General features: G+C 47.6%; 3 protein-coding genes and 1 non-coding gene across 9 annotated transcripts in view; all 4 read left to right on the top strand.

Annotated features, from left to right (window-relative positions):
• Positions 1 to 312: 312 nt before the first annotated feature.
• Positions 313 to 394, top strand: trnas-cga. The gene has a single exon. It is a non-coding gene; the product is annotated as a tRNA-Ser (tRNA).
• A 408-nt stretch (positions 395 to 802) lies between these two features.
• Positions 803 to 4,084, top strand: nabp1a (nucleic acid binding protein 1a). Of its 2 annotated transcripts, none has more exons than XM_037280874.1 (6): positions 803 to 1,695; positions 2,502 to 2,640; positions 2,713 to 2,784; positions 2,973 to 3,057; positions 3,150 to 3,201; positions 3,363 to 4,084. In XM_037280874.1, exons 1-6 carry the CDS (start codon positions 1,602 to 1,604, stop codon positions 3,587 to 3,589), a joined length of 669 nt encoding a protein of 222 aa, XP_037136769.1. In that variant the 5' UTR covers positions 803 to 1,601; the 3' UTR covers positions 3,590 to 4,084. The 2 variants fall into 2 exon arrangements, with proteins under 2 accessions (XP_037136769.1, XP_037136768.1); XM_037280873.1 differs by having other exon boundaries at positions 3,150 to 3,219.
• Positions 4,085 to 4,259: 175 nt separating this feature from the next.
• LOC119139850 (C-X-C chemokine receptor type 2-like) lies at positions 4,260 to 7,008 on the top strand. 2 transcript variants are annotated; one of them, XM_037280872.1, is made up of 2 exons: positions 4,260 to 4,738; positions 5,201 to 7,008. In XM_037280872.1, exons 1-2 carry the CDS (start codon positions 4,735 to 4,737, stop codon positions 6,268 to 6,270), a joined length of 1,074 nt encoding a protein of 357 aa, XP_037136767.1. In that variant the 5' UTR covers positions 4,260 to 4,734; the 3' UTR covers positions 6,271 to 7,008. The 2 variants fall into 2 exon arrangements, with proteins under 2 accessions (XP_037136767.1, XP_037136766.1); XM_037280871.1 differs by lacking the exon at positions 4,260 to 4,738 and adding an exon at positions 4,753 to 4,970.
• A 1,216-nt stretch (positions 7,009 to 8,224) lies between these two features.
• Positions 8,225 to 20,240, top strand: part of spegb (striated muscle enriched protein kinase b) — a 27,514-nt gene continuing 15,498 nt past the window's right edge. For 2 of the 4 annotated variants that reach the window (XR_005101464.1, XM_037280859.1), the window contains exons 1-25: positions 8,225 to 8,545; positions 8,621 to 9,065; positions 13,226 to 13,300; positions 13,386 to 13,443; positions 13,536 to 14,971; positions 15,037 to 15,180; positions 15,264 to 15,446; positions 15,828 to 15,994; positions 16,104 to 16,192; positions 16,273 to 16,448; positions 16,519 to 16,779; positions 16,847 to 17,005; positions 17,225 to 17,417; positions 17,487 to 17,716; positions 17,806 to 17,925; positions 18,009 to 18,113; positions 18,190 to 18,396; positions 18,472 to 18,595; positions 18,723 to 18,895; positions 18,992 to 19,104; positions 19,174 to 19,342; positions 19,418 to 19,514; positions 19,675 to 19,875; positions 20,003 to 20,060; positions 20,139 to 20,216. Coding sequence is in view for 3 of the 4 variants with exons in the window: in XM_037280859.1 (XP_037136754.1) it covers positions 8,654 to 9,065; positions 13,226 to 13,300; positions 13,386 to 13,443; positions 13,536 to 14,971; positions 15,037 to 15,180; positions 15,264 to 15,446; positions 15,828 to 15,994; positions 16,104 to 16,192; positions 16,273 to 16,448; positions 16,519 to 16,779; positions 16,847 to 17,005; positions 17,225 to 17,417; positions 17,487 to 17,716; positions 17,806 to 17,925; positions 18,009 to 18,113; positions 18,190 to 18,396; positions 18,472 to 18,595; positions 18,723 to 18,895; positions 18,992 to 19,104; positions 19,174 to 19,342; positions 19,418 to 19,514; positions 19,675 to 19,875; positions 20,003 to 20,060; positions 20,139 to 20,216 (5,028 nt within the window). In the remaining variant the exon portion in view is untranslated. The remainder of the gene's footprint in view (positions 8,546 to 8,620; positions 9,066 to 13,225; positions 13,301 to 13,385; positions 13,444 to 13,535; positions 14,972 to 15,036; positions 15,181 to 15,263; positions 15,447 to 15,827; positions 15,995 to 16,103; positions 16,193 to 16,272; positions 16,449 to 16,518; positions 16,780 to 16,846; positions 17,006 to 17,224; positions 17,418 to 17,486; positions 17,717 to 17,805; positions 17,926 to 18,008; positions 18,114 to 18,189; positions 18,397 to 18,471; positions 18,596 to 18,722; positions 18,896 to 18,991; positions 19,105 to 19,173; positions 19,343 to 19,417; positions 19,515 to 19,674; positions 19,876 to 20,002; positions 20,061 to 20,138; positions 20,217 to 20,240) is intronic. The other 2 variants (XM_037280860.1, XM_037280861.1) reach the window with 2 other exon arrangements.

The following is a 20,240-nucleotide window of genomic DNA, read 5'->3' as shown; positions in this document are numbered from 1 at the left end:
ATTTTATAGGCCCCGCAGGCACAACAGTCAACATTTGTTAGGCTCTAGTCGAGTTAAGCCCTCCTTTCAATGTGATTTAGTAACTTAAACCAAACCCCCATGCAACATGATTGCAATCGTTGCAATGTTGTTCTTGTCTCCCTCCTGCGACTGCATTACGACAATGCCTCCCGTACATACTGAACAATTCTTCGAAACGATAGATGTCATGATTTGAAATGAGTACGGATGTGTACATGAGTACGTGCGTACGTGCGCGCACACGGTGATATTCCCATACAAAAGTCTTACAACTGGCACTGTGTACCTACTGTCACGGTGGCCGAGAGGTTAAGGCGTTGGACTCGAAATCCAATGGGGTTTCCCCGCACAGGTTCGAATCCTGTTCGTGACGTTTTTGTCATTCGTGTCGCTTTGAGTGTCCTGCTGTCACATGTTAACATATGTTATTTGTTTAACAGATTTGGTGTATACTTTCTCGTGTAATACAAGCAAACGATTAATTTACTGACGTTTACCCAACGCCGTGTCCTGTCCTCTGCCTTGGTTGGCTTTCAACATTCGGAATGCATTGGGGGTATAACCAATTACATCAGTTATTTTTTACAAAGACACATTAGTTGTATCCATTTTTAATGCAATGTTTGCGCAAATAAACATTTAGTAGCTCTGAAAATGAAGTCACATCCGAGTTTTCTTTTGGACACAAGGGGGGGAAAATGCCTTTCGAAATGTACATCCCCTCTAAATGACAAAAATGGAACTGGCCAACGTGTATAAATAATCGGCAGCCCGGAATGCGTGACGACTATGACGTCCCGAGGCATAGTAGAAGATTGAAAGCATGGCTTTCTGTGGCTATCAAAAACTTGCTTAGCTGACCAACTGCGCATTTTGTGCACATTTATTTAGACATGAAAACGTAGCGAGGCTATTTATTAGAACTATTGACAACTTTGGCCGCCTGCTCATTTATAGGGACACACACCGGTTAGATAAACTCTTTCCAGAAAACGCAACACAAAGGAATTGCGGTCGGTTAGTGTTGTGAAAATTATATATTCATTTTTTTATATCGAGGCCTAGAATTTCATTTCAACTCAGCAACGAGCCTAAACGTCAACTAATATTGACTGAGAACTCGGGGCTTTCCAGCCCGGTAGTTTATTTTTTTTTAAATGTAGTTCGGCGCTTGCATTGCGAAATACTAAGTCTTTCGCGTGTCTATTTTTTTTTTTTTTATTCGAACCCTGTAATTATGACAGCCCGCGGTCATTGGCGATAACCATGACAAGAAACTCGACTCGCAAAATGAAAGAAAGTAGCTAACAACGAGCTAACTGTCGTTGTAGCCAGGTAGCGGCTAGTTAGCATTACCAGCAGAGCTATCGCCATTGTTGTTCAAAGGTGATTTTAATCTTATTTGCTCTTGTGATCAACGTGTGTGATTTGACTCCAAAATAGGTAGTTGTGTTCATAAACGATCGCTTTTGGGTGTTTCGGCGTTTCCCATAACTAATATGCTAGCGGCGCTACTGCTAACATAGCTAGGCTAGTATTTGCTTGCTTGCTAATTTGCTTGGGTGGCATCGACGCGGACAATGGCAGCGGCCTCGACTGAGGCGGTGTTCTTGATTAAAGACGTCAAGCCCGGCTCCAAAAACCTCAATATTGTATTCATCGTTTTGGAAATAGGTAAGTGTTAAAAAGTATTAGCCCACACGGTGGCTCTTCACTGTCCTTTGCTCGAGCCGCGCATGCTCTTAAAGGGCCAGGCGCGTGTTGTGACTTTACTTTTCTGGCAACTGTCCAAGGTCGAAATTTTGCGACGTTTCGTTCCCACGGCGGTCACGTGACTCGAATTTGGACGCAGGTCGGAAGGCAAGCAGACAAGCCATGATTGCAGGAAACATTTGTGTCAAAAACGTCCAGGCTGTGGATACGAAACAACTGGATGGAAACCAGCAAGTGCGACTGTAACTAATAATCATCACAGATATTTTCAGGAGCAAAAAAAGGAACTTTTGGGCTGTAAATTACATGCACAACACAGTCGTGAAGTTACCGTTGGAGTAATGTCACAGTCAAATGTAAACAGTAAAATTTGCTCTTGTACCTAGGAAAGACCAGTCCTTATACCACCTTGCAAATCAAATGTTTTATTTTTTTTATTTTAAACACAAATGTAAATCTTCTACCATGAAGGTTTGGAACAAAAGGCCCATAAATGCAAAGCAAAACCTCAACATGAGTGTGGCACTAAATGACCATGCCTTCTTTCAACGTTGTAACGTAATTACGAGAAACAACTATTTGTATGAAATGCTTTCAAGACACAAATGTAGCAGTCAAATGAAAACCAAGACGTTACGGTGGTAACTCGCCAATAAGACGCGTGGCAGTGACTCTGCTTTTGTGTGGTATTGTCGTTGCTCACCTCAAAATATCTTTGGAGTGTAGTTTCATAAATAGCTCAAGTTTGGCAAATTCTTTGTTACTAGGACGAGTGACCAAGACTAAAGACGGTCATGAAGTGCGATCCTGCAAGGTGGCCGACAAGAGCGGCAGCATCGCCATCTCCGTATGGGACGAACTGGGCAGTCTCATTCAGCCTGGCGACATCATCAAACTCACCAGAGGGTAAGCGAGGAGCCGTTTGCTCTCGAATTGTCCAAAAGTGGTTTTGAATGGGTGCGTGGCTTCTGTCTTCAGATATGCGTCCATATGGAAAGGCTGCCTGACACTTTACACCGGAAGAGGTGGCGACCTGCAGAAGATTGGCGAGTGAGTGGCATGGCTTATCTGCAAGGCATGTGAGGGCCAGATGGAAAAGAAACGTTTGGATTTCACAACCATTTTCTTCTCAGTTTGCGACAAGTTGCAAACAATCGACAAGAAAAAAAAAAGTCTCCATCGCCTCTTTTCGAAACCTTCTTTGCGCCCCTTAAAGCGTCTTTGCTTGTCCTTCACAGATTTTGCATGGTCTATTCGGAAGTGCCCAATTTCAGCGAGGCCAATCCGGAGCTGCTCGCTCAAACAAACCAGCAAAACAAGTCGGTGAGTGACGGCGACCCAGCTGGCCGAAATAGAGTTGACGTGCGGCCATGTTGCAGATGACGTGAAGCGTGCCCTATTTCTTTGTCCGACAGGGGAAACCCGACCAGAATCCCAGGGGAAACTCTCCACCCAATCAAAATTCAGGTACATCAACTGCACCAGGTTAGTCGTTGAGATGTTTTTTATTCACGTGCGCACGCTTTTGTGAAAATAGCACAAGGATCAGCTGTTGGATTCCATCTTGTAACATCTTGGCAAAGCAGCACAAAAATCTGCATCTAATGATGGCGTCTCTTATTGCACAGGTAACGGCTCCGTGCCGCCCTTTTCCGCAAACAGCAGCAACGGCGGCAACAACAACAACGGCGGTGGCGGTCCCGCGGCGGGCGGTGCCCGCGAGTCTGCGTTCGGGCGGCCAAACGGCCGGTCGCCCGGGAACGGAGCGGCTCAGTCTTCTGCAGTCGGACCCCCGTCTGCTAAGTCGTCGGTTAGCATTAGCAACGGCAGGGACCCGCGACGTGCCAAAAGATGAAGTTAGGCGGGGCTCTCTACTGTCCCCTTTGAACCTCACTTCAAGTCATTGTCAGTCACATGTCGAGTAGCCGCTTAGTTGTTCAGTACAGATGAGATTGTGTCCTCGGCCGCTTGGGAGTCTGCGCGTGCACCGCTGGAACTTGTGAGGTGGACTCCAGCCCCCTTGAAGGAACCCGCTAAATGTTAGCACAAGTCAAATTCTGGCCTCTTCTCCAACTCTACTTGAACACACTGTGCACTTTTGCTTCATTTGCATGTGAGGAACATTTTTCATGTCACAAAAAGCAAAGTGCAGTTTTTGTGTGAAGATTGACCACATTGCCAAACGACGCCGAAGGGTGCAGTGTTCGTCGTGGAGCTTTACAAAGGGCAGGTGTCATCTTTTGTTTGTTTCCCCTTCCAAAAGTTTCTCAATTGTACCATCAGTAAAGTTGGACCACTTCGAGCTCAGCTAAGACAGTTCAAATAAATTTGACCACGGTTGTAAAACAGACTTTGTCTTTTTTTTCTTTTTTTTTTAATCCAAATAAAAATGTCGCTAGCATGTGAACCAGTTGGCCATGAAGCAATGTTCCACCTCAGAGTTTCAACATTAGTTGCACCAAGCACCTCACATTCCGACTCTTGCCGTTGCCCCATTTCTCCTCCTGTGGATTTCACCAACACTTGCGTATTTGTCCAAGTTCCCAAGTGGCTGTAATTTTGATGACGTTGCACATATATTTGGATTCGAGATTGCAGACAGCAAGAATCCGTCCACCTCATCAAATATGAACCCCGATGCTGCTGCATCTCAGGTGCCCGATGTGTGACGCGCACGAGTAGCGAGGAAGGAAATCTGACATCCGACATGTGTCAACACCGATGTGTCAGTCATGAGCTGCACGGGAAACTTCCTCAAGCTCGGCGGTCAGGCCGGAATCATGTGCTCGTATTTCGGTTTCACTGTGTGTTGACACTACGGGGCCCCAGATGTCCACAGACACCATCTGAACACTCCCCCTGAGCAAAAAGGATCATCTCCACATCTCAACTCTTTTTATTGATGTATTTTTGGAAGACCATCTCGAGCATCAACTTCAGCCGAATCACAAAAGGATTCACCAAAGCATAAAGAAGACAAGCCGAGGACCAGCAACAAGCATGAGTAAGGACCCGTTTCTTAAATCTGTGATGCTTCCATAAAGTTAGTTGAACTGTGAAACTCCAGAACTTAAATTGGCAAATTTGAATTGATCGACACAAAAGAGCTGCAAGGGTGCACAAAATAGAGGACAGGTGATGGGAGGAGTGTCACAAAAGACATATTTCATGTTCCTTGTCCGCTTGTGACACACTTTGGCCTCTCGCCTGCCGCACAGGAGCCACCACAATGATTGGCAAGTACATACTCGAATCCTTCAAATGAAATGATCCTGCAATTTGCGGCAGTTTGTGTGTTCTCAAGTTCCAACAATTGTTTAGCCGCTGCTTTTGTCAAGAAACAAAGCCTCTAAATTGTCGCAGATGTGTGTACGGTTATCGTGACGATTGACGGGCGGCAAGGGCACAAGTCAGTCGGGACGACGTCCGGATCTGGAGTGTGACTTTTTCTCGCTCTCCCCCTCAGATCTAAGCTCGGTGTCCTACACCATCGACTTCAGCTCGGCGTACGATGAACTCAACTTCACTTACAACGACACCGACTTCGTCTTGAACCCCGACACCATACCCTGCGACCCGTTCACCATCCCGGCCGCCGCCGCCGTTTTTATCAGCATCTTCTACATCGCCGTCTTCCTTTTGGCCATTCCCGGGAATCTGGTGGTGGCCCTGGTGATCGGTCTGAGCAAGCAGGCGCTCCCCCCGTCGGACCTCTACCTCCTGCACCTGGCCGTGGCCGACCTCCTGCTGGCCATCACCCTCCCGTTCTGGTCCACCTCCGTCTCCAAGGGTTGGGTGTTTGGAGACGCGCTGTGCAAAATCATCACCATCCTCCAAGAGCTCAGCTTCTACTCCAGCATCCTCTTCCTGACCTGCATCAGCGTGGACCGCTACACAGTCATCGTCCGAGCCATGGAGACCCGCAGGTCCAACCGGCGGCTGGTGAGCTGGGGAATCTGCGCGGCGGTCTGGAGCTTCGGCGCTCTCCTGTCCCTCCCGGGACTGCTCTACTCGTCCTTCTCGTCCTCGGGTCACATGGTGTGCGCCGAGTTCTACGACCCCGGCAGCGCCGACGAGTGGCGCCTGGCGACCAGGGTCCTCCGCCACTCTCTGGGCTTCGTGGTGCCGCTGGCCGTCATGCTTCCTTGCTACGGCGTCACCATCCAGCGCCTCCTTCGCATCCGCGGCGGGCTCCAGAGGCAGCGGGCCATGCGGGTGATTGTGTTTGTGGTGGTGGCCTTCCTGCTGTGCTGGACGCCCTACCACATCGCCGTGATGACGGACACCTTCTTCCGCGCCAGGATAGTGCAGTACGGCTGCCCCGCCCGGATGGCGGTGGACCGGGCCGTGCTGGCCACGCACAGCCTGGGCCTGTTGCACAGTTGCGTCAACCCGGTGCTCTACGCTTTTGTGGGCGAGAAGTTCAGGAGGAGGCTGCAGCAGCTGATGAGGAAGATGGGCGTCCTGGAGAGAACGTCGGTGTCCCGGGGCAGCAGGTCTTCGCTCTCGTCCGAGGTCACGTCCACCTTCATGTAAAACCAGCTCACCTTTAATGTGGAGAACTCGCGAGGGACGCTTGCCGTCTGTTGGCTTGTCTCTCAATCTCTTAATATTTCGCTCCCTGTCTATTTCTGCAAAATTTCCCAAGGTATGACCTGGAAGCTTGGCTGGCAGCAGATGTGCCAATTTCAAAGTGAAAGTGTGTTCCCAGCTTCTGGCAACCGGCAAAACACATTCCGTTGTTTCTTCGTGGCTGCTCCTTTCAGAGCGATATGATTGAATCCTCCGTGTTGGCTTTGCACACATGACATTCGTTTGCAGTCTCAACGCCGAGGGGTGAGCATCTCCAGCTCTCCACACGTCTCCAAGAGCACCACAAAAAGATGCGAGATTTTCTCCAGAGTGGTTGGGAAAGGCTCTCCCTGGTTGTCATGGTAACTCAAGCCATACTTGCATCCTGCGTTTGCATGACACAAGAACCTCTGTGGACTCCAACCACAGTGAAAGGCAGGCATTCAGTCTTCTGCATATTTTTATTCTTGTCTTTGTGTATTTTGACGGAAGAATGTCAGATGCCTCTGAACTCATTCACTGCCAACCCAGTTAATATCGTTGACGTCTTTAGCCGTCAATTGTACTGAATGAGTTAATAAGACATCCAGAACCTGTTTTAAATTCCGTGGGTGTGGGTGTGATATACATTTAAGATCCCAGCATTTAAATATAATGTAGTCGTGAAATCAAATTAGCATCAGATGATGCACAAAATAGCAAGTCACAGCCTGTGTTATGCGAGAAATGTGAGAAAATATGTTTTGCAACACGTGTCAACATGATGACAAAACAGGATGTTTTGTACCACCTCAAGGACAAAAGGAGCTTTTTTTCTTTACTTGGTGGTGAAATCCAATCTCTATGGGTTTGAAGTTAGCAATTGAATTACTTTGATGATTGAGAGGATGATTCATTACCAAAGGCATTTGACTGCCTACCGCCTAAAGGTCAAGCGCCTGAACTGAATCAGGAGTGATGAGCCGAGTCTTTATTTTATTCTGTCACTTTTGATTAGACCTCATAATCGAGGATGGAAAACAAACTCTGCAAATGAAAATGCCTTTCTGTGTGCACACGCTCCAGTTGAGTGGATAAAAATGATTATATTTTCAGTTACTATGACAACAGAGAAATGGGAATCGTCTTGTCAACATGTGATGTACTGATTCCCGATGCATGCACACTTACCACATCTCAATGTACAGTTGATAAGCGTCTTCCAATTGTTGGATGGATTGTGTGGACATTCTCATTAATAAAAAAAAAGAATTCACTGTCCTGTACGAAAATCGACGAATATTAGTCATGCTGCTGAGTCATTTACAATAGCAGTAGGAGAATACCTACAGCGGTGTGAGTCTTCTTTGTTGCGTCTGCTTGACTGCAGCTTGACTGCCTCATGGTGGCCGAGAAGGGCACAGCAGAAAGCCAATTGGATTTGTTTGAACCATACAGTATACTTTGGATTTAGCTCTGACATTGCTCTGTTTTAGTCATACAATGGTAGTCTGCTTCCCTTATTATAAACCAAAGGAAAGGACCGATGTCCTGTTATTAACTATATCCTATTGTCTCTCCAGTACGTCCCCACCCTTTTTATTCCCTGTAAAGCGTCTTTGGGTCATTGAAAAGCGCAATATAAATTAAATGAATTATTATTAATTCTTAAAACAGCATTTTTTTGAGGACAAGGCCACAACAGATGAATTGCTTTCCCATTCTTATTTGCACTTTTATTTTCTAATTGCGCTGTGCATCGAACCTCTGCCTTATTCTCCTTTAACATAACGTAACTTCCCTAAATGCGATCCCGTACCCTCCACCAGTCCGCTCTGCCAAGTTTGGGTTGTCTCACCACCTCACATGTTCTACTGACCCCAAGCTGGCTAAAAATGACAAAGGGGGTGGGACCCTTTGCTGGTGGCAGCTGCCATTGTGAGGCTTGCTGGGCCCAGGACGATCATTTCCCTCGACAAACTGACGGCGGCAGTGGTGATGGAGGTGGATTAGCTCATGGCAAAAGGGAGGCGGGCGGCACCGTCAAACCCAGCAGACAGTGGCAACACAAACCAAGCCAGGCTTGCGGGCAGAAGAATTACGTGACACTGATTGGGAATGGTGAGTGAGAGCTCCAGAGCGGGGAAAGAAGAAAAAGCCACAGTCGAGAGTCTCCGGAGCTGTTAATGCAACATGATCCAAGGGGTCTCGCACTAAATATACCACTGAGTGGCACCTACCTCGCTCCTGCATCACCAGGTAACCTTTTTTTTTTTGTTCTTTGCTTCAGCAGCAAGGACATTTGAGAGACTGGAATGATCTGAACATTGCAAAATGTCTCCACAGTTGAATTAGTATCACGGTGAGAATGAAAAACTCCGAAGGGGACACGTCCCCGAAGAAGGGGGCAAGGGAAGCGGCCCCGAGTCCCGGCGTCCCATCCAAACGCTCCAAAGTCAGCCCGGAGCGAGCGCCCTCCGAGCCCCGAGGACCGGCTCATCCCAGCCCGACGCCGCCGGTTTTCACGCGCAAAATGCGTAACGCCGCCGTGGGGACGGGTTGCGACATCCGGCTGAAGGTGACCGTGTGCGGAGACCCCCAGCCTTCGCTGTACTGGTACCACAACGACGAGCTCCTCAACATGGAAAACCAGGAATACGGAGGCCTCTGGATTCGGGATTGCAAGCCCAGCGATGCCGGCCTCTACACCTGCATTGCCAATAACCGTCTGGGAGAGGTCCGCAGCAGTGCCGTACTGGCCGTCTTGGATCTGGGCGAAGGTGAGCCACACTTCTGATACCGAGCTTCAGTAAATGCTCCTTCCTGGGTTCTTCAGCCACCTTGGTCATCTTGGTTATGGTTAGTCTGCTGCAGATCAAAACCAGAGAGATGGTATTTCCCATGACTTAAGTCATTCACTGCCAATCCAGGCAATATCTTTGACATCTATAACCTCAATGGCACTAAATGAGTTAAGGCGTTGGGATCGTACCGAGAATATCTTTCTGTCTCCAGATGATAGGAAGCGGTGTTCATGAGCCAATGATGTATGTGAACTCAGGACTGTTGTAAACCAGCAGCTGACACATCAGCTAGCAATGATGGATTTGATTTCAGTTGGTTCAAGTCCTTTAAAATGTTCAAATGGAGAATATCCATGACTTTTTGGGACAATGAAGGGGGTCCTATGATAAGATTGTGCCCCGTAAGACCCCACAAGTTTGCAAATCCCTGACTCTGGTTTTTTGCCAATGCCAAAGCGAAGAAAGTGATTGAAGTGAAGTCTGGCCAACGCATTCCTCCTCGCCGCTCTCAGCACGTCTCATTTGAAAAGTGAATCTGTTTTACAAAGTCATGCTGAGCGCTGCAGAACAACAGCAGAGTGCCGGAGCCCACTTTTGTCCCGGCCAAAGTCATTTGTCAAAGCAGCAGCTTTGACACTGGCAAAACACGGAATTTAGTGCGACGCTTTTCCCGAGATATTTTGCTGATCAAAGTCTGCTCGCCAGTGACATCATAAAAAAGCCAAAAGACCGCGAGCAATATTTATTACTAAATGCACCTTTTTCTTTTTCCGAGAAAGGAAATAAATATTGAATGACAATTTATAAAAAGTATTATTCATCCTTTAAAAAAATAAGGCAAAAGTTTCTTTTCCTCATAGACACAGGTGTCGAGTTCCTGTGTTGTGGAATTCCGGCCGAAATTCTTCTATCAGGGCATTCTACCTGTTTTTATTTATGCCAAATGATACTTTTGGGAACTTATTTCAATTGTCTGGACATCCTACCTGCATTGTTTTCTGAAGTTTTTTTTTTTTTTAGAAAGTTCTACCTGTTTCTATGTAAACAAAGCAAAGTGAAATGGCTCTGGTCAGATGTTTTGCACGGGTAGGACGAGAAGAGCCAGGAAGACTATGACCAGTCAGTCGTCAAGGATCTCACCGTGATGGTGTCCATTTTTTTTTTTTGGCTTGGCCCCCCCAAGACGGAAAATGAGCGATGAAGTCATCAACATGCCCCACCCTTGAAATGAGGGCGACAATCCGTTTCCTCCACTTTAACCTTCACTTTGATGAAGTAGCCGGCCGATTTGCCTCTTGCGTGCATGCGTGCATGCGCTCCAGCTGTCGCATCACTCAAGCGCACCGCGTCGACGTTTCTCTCTCTTGGCGTCCAGCGACTCTCCAGTTATTTATATCGTGGAATGTGCCAGGCCTTAGATTTTTGGGATGTTCGCAGGCCGCCGTCTCTCCTGTTACACGGCAAGACATCAGCGCTTATTTTAAGCCTGCCCAGTACAACTGTTTCTTTCCTCTGCCGCTTCGTCTATTCAGTCCACATTTCAAATCTCAAATATATTCCCCACCTGATGAGACATATTTGATGACACAGCAGTTCTACTTGAAATTGGCAAGGCTTGGTTTGGAGTTACAAGATGGTCATGTGTTTTGGGCCAGACACACTTGAGTGGAATTTGAAGGATGTGATCAGAGGAATTGTCAGTATACGTAATACCCGGAGCACTTTATGATGGGAAATATAGGTCGGATGGGGAGACGGACAGTCCAAACATCACATTGCGAGGCTGAAGCAATCTCTGTGGTCGAGCAAGAAGGTGGTTGGAATTGAAGCACCGGCGCAGGGCAATGCAGCGTCATTTTGAGAGCAGGGAGTTTGTGAGCTCCATGCGTACAGTATGTGTAGGGGATCATGGTGACAGCAGGCATCCGTCCCTCACAACCATTGTTGAAATCAATTGAATGTGTTATCGTTTCAACGTTATTTATATTTTTCAAATCAGTCCCGCAGGCTGAGGCACTGTTTCGAAAATTCCTGAAAATCCCTGGACTCTCATTTGTAGTATGTGTACACATACGCATTTGTTTGTCATCGTACTTTGTTCTTTTGATAGTGGCTGCATGTGTTAGATCTCTGCTTGGCTATAGTGAAAATGTCAGTGTTGCTCTGGGCCACCATGGCTCCCCTCCAATGTGCTTGGACGTCAGCCTCAACATGGCCTCTTCCTCTTGGGTCCACTCAACAGGTGGAGCTTCTGTTACACTGTGGAAATCACCCTGCGCTAGATTGATTGACCCTGCTTTGAAATGGTCAAGCTCAACGGTAGTGATGGGCAAACCAAGCTTTTGTGAAGCGAAAAAAAAAGGATATAATATATATATATATATATACGTATATATGTGTGTGTGTGTTCCATGCATGAAAGAAAGCAGGGATGTGTTGGTTTTATCCAGTGATGTGGCGCCTCTCTCTCTGCCGCCACCACGTCTTGGCCGCATCACAGCAGCCGAGAAAAGAGACGCAAATGCACGGCCAGGAAGGCAAAATGAAGAGAAAAGTCAACCAATGCTGTGGAGAGGGCTGGCTCCCTCCCACTGTTCTCCGCTGCCTTCCTGCAGGGTGCAAGCAAGGCAGCGGGGGAGGATGCTGGAAACTGCGCTTGGCCGGCCACTGTGTGGACAGCCGGCGACAACGGCGGATGTTGTGCATCCCACGCACACTGGCGCGTACCAACAGAGGCTTTGAATCAATTCTTTTTACAAATGGAGTCTCCCAGAAGAAGGGAAGCCGAGTGTTTTTTGGTGGAATTTGTTATATAACCAATCAAGTGCCTTCTCTCTCTCCATCCCAGCCTTGGATTCAGCAATCGGAAATCTTTGATTTTTGCGACTTTGATATTTTTCTGAAGCGGGAAAATACCTGTTGAGCATTCAGCTCGGAATCCCCTGCCAAGGTTGGGGGAATTCCTTGCAGCGGCGCTGGGAGTAAAGACAGACAAGAGCACCGGGACTTTCTCTGTACAGTAAACGCAAGTAGTGATCAGGCAAGTGATTTGGCATTCCGCTTCTTTCATGTACATCCTCTTACCGCTGCCATTTGTTGCGATATCTCAGGCTGTTTGTGGAATGTTCAGCAGCATAGTGGATGAGTGGTTAGCACGTCTGCCTCACAGTTCTAAGGTTCCGGGTTCAAATCCCCTTTCTGGACTCACTGTTGGTTGGGCTTGTATGTTCTATAAAGCCACACATTTGGGATTGAGCTCTTGAGGTAAGGCAATGTTGGTCTGAATGTGGTGTTTATGTAATCCGTGCATTCATGCTGTGGCGCACGGGCCAAGTTACATGACTCAGTTGAGTTGGTTTCTTGTAACACACGGCAGTTGGACACAATTGGCCTAATGGTCCATTGCATTGTGTGACGACCGAAAATCAACTCGTGTGGTTACCACAAATGCATCACAGACTCAGTTTAGTTTCGGGAAGCAATAAAGTTGAGCCAGCTTACCATTTATGCTGACTTGGCAGATTTATGTTGTAACACTTTCGCAGACGTTGTTCAATACTTGAATTGAAGGGCTTTCAAATCTGACCGGCTTAGAGCTATTGCCGTGCCTGGCCGAATGTTGATATTTTTGACAAATGGGACGGCTGCATCAATAATTCCACAGCATTTCTGTGCAGTCCTCCAAACATTTCCATCCACTTTCGCTCCCTCACCTGATGCTCATTGGAAGTTACAAACCGCTTCAGAAGTATTAGGACATTGAGGCCATTTCCTCCAGAGTCTGCAAACATTTGGCCAAATACATTTGTGTTCTTTACCTTTGCATGCATATTGCAGCAATGTGCGTGCTGTTTTCATTTTTGGTGGAAAAAAGATATGTTGCGGTTATATAATTCCACCTACTGAGAAGCGAGACCCCAGGTGAACTGATCGGGTGCCAATGACTCAGCCGTTCGTTCTATTTTAAGGTCCACCAGTGACTGAATTCCCTCTCAGCAGGAACAAATCAAAACAAAATGTGCTTTGAACACATCTATTCAACAACAATGAACAAAACACAGATTTATTAGATCCTGACTAAACACTGATTTGGTTGGAGTCCTTTCAGCCATTTCTTTCTTATTTGCGTATTTTAGAATCGGACAGCAGTGAGGACGAAGAAGACCAATTTGAGACCAACGGAAATCGTGAGGACCATGCAGTGCACACAGGTATCCATCTACCGTGCCGGATTTTACGCCACACAGGTGAGAGACTCAAATCAAATCAACCAATTGACTTTATCTTATAATGTAGTGATGGATAAGGATGCAGACAATGAAAGCAGAACACATGAAGATTTCACGAAAGCAAGGCAAGAGAGACTTTTTCCCGTTGTACTTCAAGAGAATTTAAAGAACTGCAATCCAAAAATCTGCTAGTAATACCTCAACTCCTCTATTTTAGGTGCCAGTCAAATGATTCTCAAAGAGGTTCTCCACCAGAGGTTCTCCCACCCCCGTCCCCAAGACTCGTCAAACGTGCCCCCACCTCTCCAATGCCAAGTCGCTCTGGTTCAACAACACCCCTCAGCTTGCGCAAGAAAGTTGCTGTGCCAGCAGAATACCAAGACACGGTGCCCGCGGAGTTTGAAGAAAAAGTTAAAACGCCCAAATCCCAAAACAATACCCAGGATTCACGACCACAAACTCCACTGAGCGAGTACTCCCGCAAAGAGTTGACCACTAGACCATCCCCGAAGCTTACCAGGGCCAGTTCAAAGGTTTTTGAGAAGGTCCGTGATTTGGAAGAGAGAAGGCGAAGCCTGGAATTGCCCGAGGGTTCCGTTTCCGGGAGATCCTGGGCAGGGTTCAATCGAGCCAGTTCCGTCGACTCGGATGACGGAGGAAGCCGCTTGGGGATTTCCAGAGAAAGTTCCAGGGAAGACCTGAGAGAGGCTCTCAAAGAAGATGCGGCCGAACGGAGATCAATGTTCAGACAGAGGGCTGCGTCCCTCGAGGAGAAACCTCGCTATTCTCAAAAGGTACAGGACATTGAGAACAAGTTCACTGAGGAGCTACAGCGTATCAAGAAGCTTGTTGGTAAACCCCATTTGAAGAAGTCCTTTTCCACAGAGCAGCTTACTTTGAAGGCCAGGCAACGTCAGCCTTTCAGGAAAATTGAACCTATACCTCCACAGGTCCTTCAAAGACTCCAAGAAAGGGAACAAGCTCAGTGGGCAAAAGAGCAAAAAGAACCCAATCCGGGACAGCAACGGCATTCCCGAATCCAAAACAGTCCGAGTCCAGGTAACACAAACGGAAAAGACTCCACAGAGTCAATGCAGTTGTCAGACTTGCCGGGAGTACGCTCACTTCGAGACTTCAGTCGAATCAGCCCAGTTACTGAGATAATTCAAAGGTCATCGTCACCAGCGATATTCCAGCAACAAATGGAAGACACTCGTTTAGAAACGACTGCACAAAAACTTGAAAAGAGGCCCCCAAGTCCGCTCGTACAAAGGGGGAGCCAAGAATGTCCGCATAGTCCTGAACTTCCAACGCAACGCAGTGAGACATCTGGGAGAACCACACCGGTAGAAGTAACGTTGAGAAAAGTAGAAAGCAGGCCCGAAAGTCCGCTTGTTCAAAAATGTGCCGTCCCTGCTCAAGATGTCAGTCAGCAAACACCCACCAAGCCCACTAGGATGAAGGAAGCTGATCCACGGGAGGAAAAAACAGAGGTGGCTCTCCGAAAACAAGCCCCAAATATATGCATCCCTACAATTGTTGTGGAGGGGGAAGATGTTGCCATGGAGACAAAGGAACGGCAACAGGTCAAAGGACGGCAGCACAAGACCAAAGTCAAGCATCGTCGCCCACGACCAATGTCTCCTGAAATGGGTATGACGCAGGCAGGCACGCGTCGCCGTCCAAGTTGCCATCCAACCTTTGTTTACCTTCTGCAGATTCCTCCGACGATTCCTACGTGTCTGCCGAAGAGGACCCGATGGAAGCGCCCGTGTTTGAGTCTCCTCTTCGAGATACGATCGCCAATTGTGGCTCGGATGTGCTACTGAAATGTCACATTTCCGGCACGCCCGTTCCTGAAGGTATCATGAGCTACTTTGAAATTTCAAACAGTTCCCAGTTCTCAGACAATGGTTTCATATCGCCTGATGTCATTGTGTTGAAGTCACGTGGACAAAAGATACGATGGAGGTCACCGGCCTTTGGAATTACGCCGTCAAGGTTGAAGGAGAACGACACAGCCTACTGATAAAATCGGCACAAATGAGCGACAGTGGAAGCTTCTGCGTCACGGCTGTCAACCAGGAGGGCAAAGTAACCAGCAGCGCTACGCTCACAATGAAAGCAGGTGCTAGCTTTGGTCATTTTATGAGGGCCATCAAAGCGTACTTATTTTGTGTAACAACTCTGCGTTAATGTTTCTCTTCACAAATGAGACACCGGAGATGTGCAAATAGAATTCTTCCCTGCTCCCATTCTGTTGCTTCCCTCAGCCAGTTGTATGTGCCGTATATTCCAGCTCAACAACCGCACTTATAGTTACCATAGCAACAGAGCAAAGCTGAACCTGTAAATTGCTCAGTGGGGCTCAGTTGCTTGTCTCTGTGAAAATCTGTTATGGTTTGGATTTGACATTTAGCAGTCGAGTTCACGTGAAGGGGTTCACAAAATAAAAACACAAAGGGTTTTACCTCTCAACGGATTTCATGGCGGATGTGCAATTTGGCAGATCCCATTCATGAGCCCAAGGGCATCCTGGGGGTTCCCATGGACATCGGCAGCCCCATCACATCCGACGAGGAGTACCTCAGCCCCCTGGAGGAAGTCATGGATTTCAGTTCGCGACAACCCAGGAGGTCACTTGACACCAAATTCAAGAAACCTCCAGCGTTTCTGGTGAGAGCTCAGCGGTTTTACATTTGTGCGTGTTTCGTGTTTATCACGTGACAATTTTGTTTCAAACTCAACTGCATTCAGAGTTGTGTTCCCCCTCCATGTTAATCAGGTAACAATGACGGATCAAGTCGTTGTTGAAGGACAGGAAGTCACCATGTTTGTACGAATCAGCGGTCAACCACAACCTTTGTTGTATTGGTAGGTATCGGCACTGCTTACGGAACTTGAATTGATAGCCGATCTGTTTCAAGTGTGACCATTTGGATTTATTTTCACAGGTTGAGAGACAGAGTCACGGTCAAGAGTGGCCCACGCCATCTTGTGCGGGAGACGGAGAACGGCACTTTTGAAATGACCATCAAGTCCGCCCTGAAGTCAGACTCGGGGATCTACACCTGCAAGATCGTCAATGAGTTTGGAACAAAACAGTGTGAAGGGAAGTTGGACGTCAAAGGTAAACCACTCGCTGCTCCCGTCCTGTTCTATTTGTGAATATTTACACATTTTTGTAAATGTCCCCCCAGCACCAGAAATCGAGCCAAGCTTGGCTGTCATCCGCCCGGTGAAAGACGTCACAGCGAACGCGGGCGAGACTGTGCTGTTTGAGTGTCACGTCGTCGGGCCGCAAGACACGGACGTGGACTGGCTGGCCGACGGGAAACTCATCCAGCCGGCGTTGCTCAACTGCAAAATGCACTTTGATGGAAGGAAAAGTCGCCTGCTGCTTAACTCGGTGCACGAGGATGACAGCGGGACATACACTTGCAAGCTGAGCACAGCCAAAGGTACACCATGCAGATTAAAGAAGACATAGGATGCATTTTCTTGAAACGCTCATTTTATATTTTACAGAGGAAATGACTTCCTGTGGGAAACTAAGCGTGATTCCCTCAATTGAGCCGCTCTTTACTCGCAATCTGGATGTTCTGGAAGTCATCGAGGGCCGCAACGCTCGATTTGACTGCAAAGTCAGTGGGACCCCGCCCCCTAAGGTCATCTGGACTCACTTTGGTAAGGTTCATCGGTTAGAGTAACCTTAACCCTAAACTTAACCAAGGGGTGCCCAAGTCCGCTCCTCCTGATAACGAGCCTGATGATTTGTATTACTAGGTGTTGACTTGGGCAGCCCTGTTCTAAGCTCTTCACTTCATTGCCATCTAGTTTTTTGGGAGTGAAAACCAAAAAGGTGGTTGGCAGTCAGCGGTACCTATAACAGAATGCGGTTCTCAGCAGATCACCCGCTCACCGAGAGTGAGGATGTCCATATTCTTCGGGAGAACGGGCGTCACTCCCTCATCCTCTCTCACGTGACCAATGACGACGAAGGTTTCTATACAGTGACGGCCACGAACAGTCACGGAGAGGCCGAATGTTCTGCCGAACTGTACATACAAGAGCCACGGCCGGCCATCTCCTCACAGATGTAGGATCATAATCAAAATATTTATTGGTGTCGGCTTCATTTATGGATTTGCATTCATTCTTCACGCAGGGCTAAACTGGAGAAGATGCCATCCATACCAGAGGAGCCCGAGGTCCCTGAGAATGAAGTTGAGCGTTTCACAATGCCCGACTTCATCAAGCCCCTCTACGATCTGGACGTCATTGAGGGAAAGGAGGCGCTTCTCAAATGTAAAGTGGCTGGTTTGCCATATCCCACCATTGCCTGGTTCCACAACGGCAAAAGAATCGAAAGCACCGAGGACCGAAAGATGACGCAGTGTAGGTGTTTGGCCCGGAAACTCAGGACACAATGCAAAGATTCAGGCCGACGTCAGCACCAGAACCTCTCGTATATCATTTTTTTTCAGTTCGCGATGTCCACAGTCTGGTCATCCGCTCAGTGTGTCACACGCATGCTGGGGTCTACAAGAGCGTCATCTCCAACAAAATTGGCAAAGCTACTTGCTACGCTCATCTCTACGTTACAGGTGATTCTCCGTTTGAAACATTTTTATGAAAATACCACAAATCGCCTGCCACCTCTTTATTTCCACTCTGTATTCCTTTTCAGATATCCTCCCTGATCCTCCTGACGGGACTCCAGTGATAGAATCCATCACTGGTAAAGTGATTACCCTTAGCTGGAAGAAGCCAAGGAGACTGGACCCATCCATTGGTACCCAAAAACACTGTGTCTCATAAAGAACACATGACACTCCGGTTGTGGTATTCTTGCCTATATTTCCATGTAGAGCCAAGCTCCTTGATGTACGCCATCCAGCAACAAGCCCTGGGCTCCATCCAATGGACGATCATCGCATCCGGCCTGACGGACACCACTCACACCATCAGCACACTGTCCAAAGGTGTGCGCTATTCCTTCAGGGTTTTGAGCATCACCTCCAAGGCCTTTAGCAAGCCCTCGCCTGCCACAGAGCCGGTGCAACTGCTGGACCGAGGTGAGCTCTAACTTGAAACCATCTGTTCTTACGCAACAGCTGCTTTGACTACCCACCCTGTGCTTTGGGTTCAAGGTCCCTATCTTCAAGAAGCTCCCGTGATTATTGATAAGCCAGACTTTGTATACGTGATGGAAAACCAGTCCGTGACCATCACCATCACGATCAATCACGTCAATGCCGTCACCATCTGGAAAAGGTATTTCACATTCCATATGAGTGGAAGGGGGGTCCAACGAGGTCATCTTGAAGAGTGACAAGAAAAGCATTTTGATTGGTGGAGGCAGCTTTTCATATAATTCATATAATGTCAACGATATGGACAGGAGGGGAGTGGTGTTGAACGACAAGAGGGGCGTGTACGAAATGACAATGCCAGATGACGATCAGCACACTCTGACGCTGACCAAAGTGAAGAGCGCCGACGTTGGCGAGTTGATGTTTGTGGCGTCCAACAAGCATGGGAGTGACAGCTGCACGTTCAGCGTGGAAATAGCAGGTAGGCTCCACAATCATCACCTCTGTTGCTTTTGGTTGGTCTTCACATCAAGTATACATTATGGCGATGGGCCATGATGGCTCACTCTGTCCACAGCTCCCCCAACATTTGAAACCATAATGGAGGATATTGACATTTGCGCCGGGGAGTCACCTCGCTTTGCTGTGGTTGTGGAGGGCCGGCCCATCCCCGACATCCTCTGGTTCAAGGTTTGTAGTTTTCAGTCTCAGTCAGTCTACAAAGGAACGGATGCAAGGCATGCCATCTCCTCGTTTCAGAGCGATATTTTGCTCTCGGAGGGAAGCCATTTCACGTTTGTGTACGACGATAACGAATGTTCCCTGGTGGTCCTCAACGCTCGCCCCGAGGATTCAGGAGTGTACACCTGCACCGCGAGGAACTCGGCAGGTTCCGTGTCCTGTAAAGCCGAACTCACCGTTCATGAAGGTGACCTCCGTGTGCTCTCAAACATTTCGTCAATCCTTGCAATGATGTATTCACGGAGCTCATCATCCAAAACAGTTTTGAGCAAAGAGGAGCCGATGGAAGACGAGGCTACCATTTTGAGGAAAATGCGACGACTGACTGACCATTATGACATTCACCAAGAAATTAGAAGGTAAGGCATAATCGATCAGCAGAGTCAAGGCAAGTCATGTGACTACACACCTCCAATTGAAACCACAAATTCATTCATAGTGACTGACATTCTCGCATTAGAATGCTTTCGCTGACTTTCCCCCACATAAGTTAATGTTGAAACATTTATGTTCCCCCAGGGGTGCTTTTTCCTATGTAAAACGCGTGAGCCAGAAAGTGGACAAAACCGAGTACGCCGCCAAGTTCATCTCCACACGAGCCAAGAAGAAAAGCTCAGCTCTGCGAGAGATGAGCCTCCTCTCCAAGATGGACCACGAGCGAATTGTCTTCCTGCACGATGCCTTTGAGAAGAAGAACATCATCATCATCATCACTGAACTGTATCCATACGAAAAAGGTTGAACGGATGCTGCCAGATGAATTGTTGGTAGGAACTTTTTGACGCTTGTACCTGGATACATTGCGATTGCCAAACACGTCATTATTCACCTGAATGCACATGTCAAGATGCCACGAGGAGATTCTGGATAGATTCACACGGAAAGCTACACTCATGGAGTCTGATGTAAGTTTCATGTCATGTTTTATGGACTTACTCTCCAGTGAGTTGCAATTTACAGCTGTCATCATCATTGTACGCTAGGTACGTTCGTGTATTAGACAGTTGCTGGATGGAGTGGATTATCTTCATCATCTTAACATCATGCACCTGGATCTCAAGGTAGACATTTCTGCAAGATTCTTA

Source organism: Syngnathus acus, chromosome 21, assembly GCF_901709675.1.
Source record: "Syngnathus acus chromosome 21, fSynAcu1.2, whole genome shotgun sequence".
Taxonomy (NCBI): Eukaryota; Metazoa; Chordata; class Actinopteri; order Syngnathiformes; family Syngnathidae; genus Syngnathus; species Syngnathus acus.
Note: the sequence above shows the minus strand (reverse complement) of the source record. Positions and strands in the feature narration are given on the sequence as shown.